The sequence below is a fragment of the Plectropomus leopardus genome, chromosome 12 (assembly GCF_008729295.1).
Source record: "Plectropomus leopardus isolate mb chromosome 12, YSFRI_Pleo_2.0, whole genome shotgun sequence".
Classification (NCBI taxonomy): domain Eukaryota; kingdom Metazoa; phylum Chordata; class Actinopteri; order Perciformes; family Serranidae; genus Plectropomus; species Plectropomus leopardus.
In genome coordinates, this window is record NC_056474.1 from 10,557,531 (window position 1) to 10,565,294 (window position 7,764).

The 7,764-nt window shown below is 41.2% G+C and overlaps 1 protein-coding gene across 1 annotated transcript in view; it reads right to left on the minus strand.

The window, feature by feature from the left end:
• Positions 1–7,263, minus strand: part of agap3 (ArfGAP with GTPase domain, ankyrin repeat and PH domain 3) — a 167,326-nt gene extending 160,063 nt beyond the window's left edge. Inside the window, exon 1 of the mRNA XM_042498498.1 lies at positions 6,437–7,263. Within this exon, the coding sequence (XP_042354432.1) occupies positions 6,437–6,806 (370 nt within the window). The 5' untranslated portion in view covers positions 6,807–7,263. The remainder of the gene's footprint in view (positions 1–6,436) is intronic.
• Positions 7,264–7,764: the final 501 nt, after the last annotated feature.

The window sequence follows — 7,764 nt, forward strand, 5'->3', positions numbered from 1 at the left end:
CTTTATGCTGCAAAGGCAGCCCACTTTTATTAAAAAACTATCTTTCTAGCACTGAAATACTTCTTTTAAGGCAGGATTTAAGGCTGAAGTACAACATGACAAACTCTCACACATGTTGTGCAATCCTGGTGATGTTCATGAACAGCTTTCCTTATTTATTTATGTCCGTTTTGTCTCCCTCTGACAACTTGTGACTCAACAGCCCATTGGATGGAGTTTAACCTGCTATCAGTTTATCACTGCTGTGGTGCAATCCTCAGTTGGATATTTTTGGCTGACAGCTAACAACTTTGGTCTGCAGCAAACTTTCTGCAGCAGCATCAATGTCACTTCACGGTGAAGCTGAAAGATGGCCACTGGCAAGAAGACTGGCCAGTGTAATTGCGATGATGAACAAGGCAATATCAAGAGAATTAACAGACTGGGCCGTTAATGAAAAAGGCCAAGTGACAACTCTGCAACTTTGCAATAAATTACACTTTTCAATGCTTAACTTTTATTTTTTGCCATGTATATTGTTTTATACAGAAACAGAACTTAACTTACTGAACCAGTAACTTCAATTGTGGTCAGTTCTGTCCTGAAATGCATTATAATCATGATCATGATGTGCAACTCTCCCATTATTTTTTATAACATCCGACAGTTTTAAGTTCAACTGCTGGTCAATGTGCCTGACAAGTTCCAGAAATATGTTTCATCATGGGACACAGTTACCAAAATTGTCTATGCACTTGTTGCTCACATGGAGAAAAAGCCAAGTCCTATACTTATTCCCAAACAAAACACACAGTTTATCTGACACAGCCATTGAAACATTTTATGGATTAGGCCAAATTGTTGTCCAGGAAATTGCTATTTTCAGTTTAGCCTGATTGTAAAAGCACCGGTTTGCCACTCTATCAGCTCCACCATTTAATCCTGTGGATTTTAGTCATTGTAGCATTATGTCAATGAAGGCTCTCTGTCATTAAAGAGGTATTTCACTGCTGGAAAGATGGTCCTCTCATACAGCCGGGCTGTCTATGCAGTAGAAATACACAAATGCTTTTGAAACTGATGCAACATGACCAGAGGAAACAGAAGAAAAGGACTGCGGCATTTGCTTTTGCTAAAGAGGTAGAAAACTTACACCTATCAGAATGCACTGCACTGCATCGGCCCAATAAACACTCCCACAGGTGGATGACATAATGCAAGCTTGTATGTTTTGAGACAGGACACAGTATGGCAGCCGGCTGGCAACAAACAATCTTGAATTACAGTTAAAAAGTGCACTAAAATATATTTCTGAAAACATTTTAGGTGAGAAACAGACATCACAGTAACAGAGTCTTGGTTTGTATTTGATCAGCGCTGCCCAGTTTTATGGCAACATAAGTTCACAGGTAAGCAATAAGCTGCAATTTTGCTACCACTGTATAATTAAGTTGTGGATTGTGCAACGCCCTCCACTGATGAAACATCCTTGATCACAGTGGTTCCAATCAAAACTGGTGGAAATGCAGGCTGGTTCATTTAAAAGCGGCAATGTTCCAAGTAGGGCTGCCCCCTGAGAGTCAAAGATTTGAATCATCAGTCTGAGATCCCTCAATCAACTGAGATTGCTACAAGATGAGCAGTCTGGTTTGTTTGTTTGTGTTAATGAGTCTGCTGTGCAGTGTGCTTCTGGGGACATTTTGGTCCCCAGATTTTGCTGCAGAGTGCTCTTGACTTTCACTCTACTGCAATGACACAGAGGAAGAGACACTGCACTGTAAGGCTCTGAGATAATATGATCTCCTCTCTACTTTAAAGTGGTGAATATACAGCTCACAGCACCTTCATACAACACAGCAGTCTCTGGTTTGTGTTTGATATCAGTGTCAGCTGCTTTTTGGCATTTTACTGGCTGGTTTCTGGGCTTCTCTACAATATACAACAAAGCAGCCATCTATATTGTGTTGTGTGTACTGTACCTGATGGGAAATGAAGGAAATAACGACCCAACAGTAATTTTTGCCCTGCTGCCCTAAAACAAATTACCCTGTCATGCTTATCCAAGCCTCTTGGATTAGTAGCAAAACATCCTCAAGACTTTAACAGTGAATCCACTTGCCAACCACTTAGCACCTCTCTAAATTTCTGCACTGCCATTTTGCTTGCACATTTCCTGGCCAGGTCATTCTCACAGCTTATCATCAATTACAAGCCTGTCTAATTTAGATCAGCTTCACTCCTGAATTCACAAGCATCGTTTTAAAAAAAGACAGGGGAGAAATATATTCAATTTATATTTGCACAGAAACCAGGCAGCACCCCGAACATCAATCACTGCAGAAGAATAATGAAACACAGAAATATTTAACACAAACAAAAATCAGCATGGTGTGTCGACACCATATAAAAGGTCTTGATAATCAACAAAACAACAGGGAAACCTAAGCAACAATAGGAATTCATTTTGTAAGAGCTGTAATTCATATTCACTCTTTCTTCAGCATTCTCAGCTAAATGCATGAGCCACCGGTTCCTTAGCAACAGACTCCGCAATGATGCAAGATTGAAGAGGAACAGCTCTGCAGTTCCACAGTGCAGGTGAAGACAAGTCGGCCAATGTCTCCTGTTGCGGCTCTTCAAAGCCTCTTGAAGTTATAGTCATTAAGCCAAATTCATGTCATTTAATGCCATGAAAAAGCAACAGAATGTATATCAAAGCTTGTTTTTTTTTTTTTTTATGGGAAGGACACCAAAATCTGTTATGCCATCTGACATACAATGTAAAAATATCAATTCAAAACCATTCTTCATACACATAATGTCAAAGTTTACCCTGAGTAGATTAACAATGAGCTAAACAGACTTGTGAATAAATTGTCACAGGGCATATTCTTTGTATTTTTGTGCTTGTTTTGTTGTTCAGCTGTGGTTTCAGTCTTTGGGGTAAAATATTCCCCAATTTAACATTTTGTGTAAGCCTGCAGGTGTGGATGCAATGCCATCATAGTTTTGTTTTCATTCCCGAGGACACCCACCCAAATACAGACGATGTAACATCCTAGTGAGAGATTTCTAATCTCAAACATCAACAATAAGCATCAGGTTTAGCATACAGCACTTCTGAATCAGAAAGCGAGGGCTTCTTTCTAATCTTTGTGCTAATGTTCGACAATCACACAGGGAGAAACTGTGATGGAGAGACCAGTTTCTACACTTAAGAGAGCTGCAGTAGACAATACAGTCCATATGTTGTGTTTTCACAACACTAAAAAGGTACAGTGGCCTCCAAATGTCACCTTATATTCATGAACTTGTTGGCTAGCTAGTGGTATATGTTTAAATGCTAACACACTGTCTTTTCTGGGAGCTGTTAAAGGGCACTCGAAGAAAAGAGATTTCTGTAACTGAAGTCTATACAACAGCTTAAGCAGATATGAATCCACAATAAAAGTCCATCAACACCACAAAACTACTCTTATTTTTAAATTCATGACACCTGATACCTGAAACTGAATAGGGGTTTTCCTTGTGTGTTTGCTCGAAACATTTGTATCAAAACAGATTTGTGAATAATGCAAGCAGTAACCTTTCTGTTTTTAAGCGGCACATCTGAGAGATAACTCATAAAAGGCTCCAGTGTCCTATCAAGATACAGAATAAAGACATGCCTTCATTGAGGAAAATTATGCAACAGTCCTGAGGCATCAGAAAAAAAGGGAAAATCATCCTTTTCTCAAAAGGTTGAACTCAGACACCACAGACCCACCAGTTGATTGCTTATTTTTACATGAGGATGACTTTCATTCTCATTGTGATCTGTCCTGAACCTGTGGACATGGCACCACACTGGTTCTACCGCAAATTTTTATGGTGGTGGCAACTTTGTTGTGTGATATAAATCAAGGTAATATCAGTTGTTTCAAAGGTAAGCTGCGCGAGATTGTCAGTTACTACTTGTAAGCGCGTTTGGCAGGGAAATTGAGGTTAAAAGTCAACCACAGACTCACTCTTGTTTGGCGTTTTGCCCCACTATATGTGCATTTCTTCGATGCTGTGTCTCTTGAATGCCTGTTGCTTACAGTGTGGCACCTGGTCCCTATCTTTTTTTAGAAAGCACTGACCTCACCGAAGTGCTGTGAGGGTACACGCCCATAAACATCCTGAGCACTGCAAATAACAAGAAAGTAAGAAAACAGAGGTAGAGGGAAGAGTCTGTGCTGATGAATACACACTTCTAGTGTGTCATAAGTAATGTTTGAGAGGGATTACTTCTGTATGAGTCTACAGATCGTCTTTTAGGGAAATCTAGCATTATATACCTTTAAAAATCAGCAAAAGCAAAACAAAAACTACAAAATCTGTCCCTGTCTGCATTGAAAGGTAACATGGAACATCCTGTTCAATACTGGCTGCATATTCAGATTTTGCAGGCAAATAGTGTCACGATTAACTCTGACATGCTGACATCTGTGGATAACATTAAGATACTGCTACATAACCAGTTTATATATTTAAACAAACACTTCAATAACTTCACTGAAGTGGCAGTAAAGGTATACTATGCATGTTATTCATTAAAAACAATATATTAAGTAATGCATCTCAATCATCACTCATGACCCACAAGAAGTTTATGGCAATGTATTTATCTGCAGAGACACTGCCCTCTGCCTGTATTTTCTTATTTTTTCATTATTTTGTTGTGCTATGGATAATCCACAGCGCAAGAGTGAGGTCACGAATTTCGAAAAGGGACGCTTTAAAAAGAGATGTCTTACCTTAAGCTGAAAGGGGATGTAGTGACGGTGCTAAAGCATTGCCGGCGTAAAGGGGACAGCCTACATGACAGGTTTTGACGGCGTGTTATGTGTGCGACCCATTTAAAAGCAACTCGTAGCTGTTTGCAGTTAAAGAGGAAGAAAAGCAACTAAAATGTCTGCAAATTGGGAAGACAATAGAGAAAGTAAAAAAATGTTTTGCCATGTTATGCCATTGTTATTGTTTGTAAAGCACTGCTGATTCATGTTATATGTCACATTGGAGGCCAAGGCTGTTGTGTTAAACATCTCGCCTGTCACCCTTCTTTTGCTTACACGATGCCAGCATGCCATCTATAATCACATTCTGGAGCAGCTTGTTGCCACCAGTTTTGTTCTGTGTAAAAATGTAAAGGTGGCGTAAAGAAGAGAATTTACAGCAGCCCTATGGCGCGATCGATGTGTAACAGGGCTACTTTCACTGATACTGTTTACTGACAGTAACCAACAATTCTTGCATAGTATACTTTTATGCATTTATTTCTAACATTCAATAAATTTCCCCATGAATCTTTCATACCGGCATACTGTAAACTCCTCATGGGAACTAGTTGTTGAATGCTAACACAATAGCAGTCCTATATTTGCATTAAAATGACAAAATGCTCAAACTACAGTAATGTTGAAGAAATAATCTTACATTTAATATCTCAATATTTCACCATCAGCTCAGAATTTTTGCCAAAGACAAACTAGTTTCACTGATACTCCATATTCTTTCCATAAAGATAACAAGACAGCTGCATATATTGCTGCATTCAGGATTAACTGCAACTGGATTGCTCTTATTTGACTGTAGGCAATGTATGTAAACCAAGATAATGCCACCTAATACTGGATACAATGGTGCAAACATGTCAGTTGCTGTAATACACCTCCAGACCCATGGCAGCTGACTTTGATGGACAGTACACTAACTGCTATATCACACAGCCATCGATTGGAAACATGGGTGGGTGATCGGCAGGGAGAAACACATAAGAAACCGCCACCATTATTTAAGGCGTTCACATCTTGACAGTACCATCATCCACACTTGGATTTAACAAGCTGCTGTGGTTTACAGTCACTGTCATCCTTTCCCCCATTCAGGTAATAACATTAGGACTTGATTTCCAGTGTGACAGAGAATATACCCACTGAGTGCCTTTATAACAAACCCACCATGCCATCTCTGCCATCATTTCTTCCTCCTGCACCTAACAACTGTGTGTGTCTGCATTGTTCAGGGCACTCATTAGTTTCATGCAACATGTGACTTCACATTGGTTGCCTCTGCTCCTCTAACAAAATGAAATATTTCACTGGAGGTCAGACTGTAGTGCATGACATATGAAAACTGTAGCAAACGTCATTAAAACAGCAGCAACATTTTTTTGGAGATCTCATTACAATCTGCCAATCTGAGTGCAGTTGAACATTTTTTTTGTCAACACTGCAGTGCATGGAGGCAATCCATTTCTTGGATATGAGATCGGCTACGCCCCCAACCTCCAAAAGTGTGATTGTTGACACTGAGCTCATGACAATGTGTACATAAAAGGAAGGAAAAGGAGACCCCCCACACCCCCCTCCAAACACCACCACCCCAAACCCTCAATGAATGAGAAAACCCAGTGTGACTCCCCCTCTTTACTCACCTTCAATGGAGATTACATGCTCTCGGATCTGGTTCTGCAGGGCCAGGTCATCGATGCGCTCGATCAGATCGTAGATTGCGTAAATGTTCGGGTGCACAGACTCGAACCGATGGATCTCTGCCCTGATGGCCGCTGAGTTGGACAAAACAAACTGCGAGCCCGCTGAGCCTTGCTGGGCTGCCTGGCCCGAAACTGTCCCCGAACCGAACTGGCCGGCCCCTGAGCTTGCAGACGATCCGGATCCGAACTGGGACGGGATGGACTGGGGCACTGGGACGGGAACTGGCGCCGGGACCGTGCCTGGAGTGGGCATGGCTGGCTGAGACTGCTGCGAGATACCGGACACTGGGACGCTCGACTGGAAATTCATCTTCTTTTTTTGTTTTTGAAGCGACAAACTCTTTTTTTCTTGTAGAACGGCAAAAAAAATGCAGGCTAGGATTTCAAGCGATGCGAACAAAAGAAGTCCGCGCGATTTGATGGTGTGGAAAACGATCGGCGCAGAAGCATCAATAGTTGGTCGCCAATTGCAACAAAACGCGGCTCTTGTTCATATTATTAAAACTTGACTGTGATTCATTTTCCGTTATTGGCCAGATCTGTCCTCGGCCCCTTGTCTTTTCTGTGGCTTACAAACCCGCAATGCCTACCACTTGGACACTCCTTTACGGGCTACGGCGCTGTTTTGGTCAAAGCCGTTTTCCTTAGTTGCTCTGTTTGAGGGAGACAATGGGCTAGGCTTCAGCACGGCGCCCTGGTCCACTGCCTTCAATGCGTTGTTTCTGCGCTGAAATGAAATAGCGTTTAGTCCTCTTTGGTCCAAGTGGTCCCTGCCCAGCGCCCTCCTCCGCATGCTGAAACGTCACCCAACACGTAATTGTACTTGAGATGGGGGAGGGTGTGATTGGATTTGGTGGAGGGGGAGAAAAAATCGCAACGTGCACATCATTATAATAACCTACCTGACAGTTATGCAACCACAAAAACCGGCTACTGCAAGATACACGAGTAGATACTGCAATTACATATATCATGTGTAGTTAGTAGACGTTTTCATCTCGATTATTAAGAAAAACCAAAACATTGTATGCCATGGTGGGTTTCACACTTTCACACGTGCATGCACGCGCACGCAGAGACTGCAATATGGGTTTTTAAGGGATTTCTTTGCACCAGTATCAATAATGACAAATGTTTATCCTCTTCAAAACACTCTGCACAACTTTATTTGAGCAGATTATAGGCGGATTCAAACCAAATGTCCAAATACTGCTTATCTTTTCTTAGAAATTCTGCAGCAACACACATATTATGCAATTATGTTATAA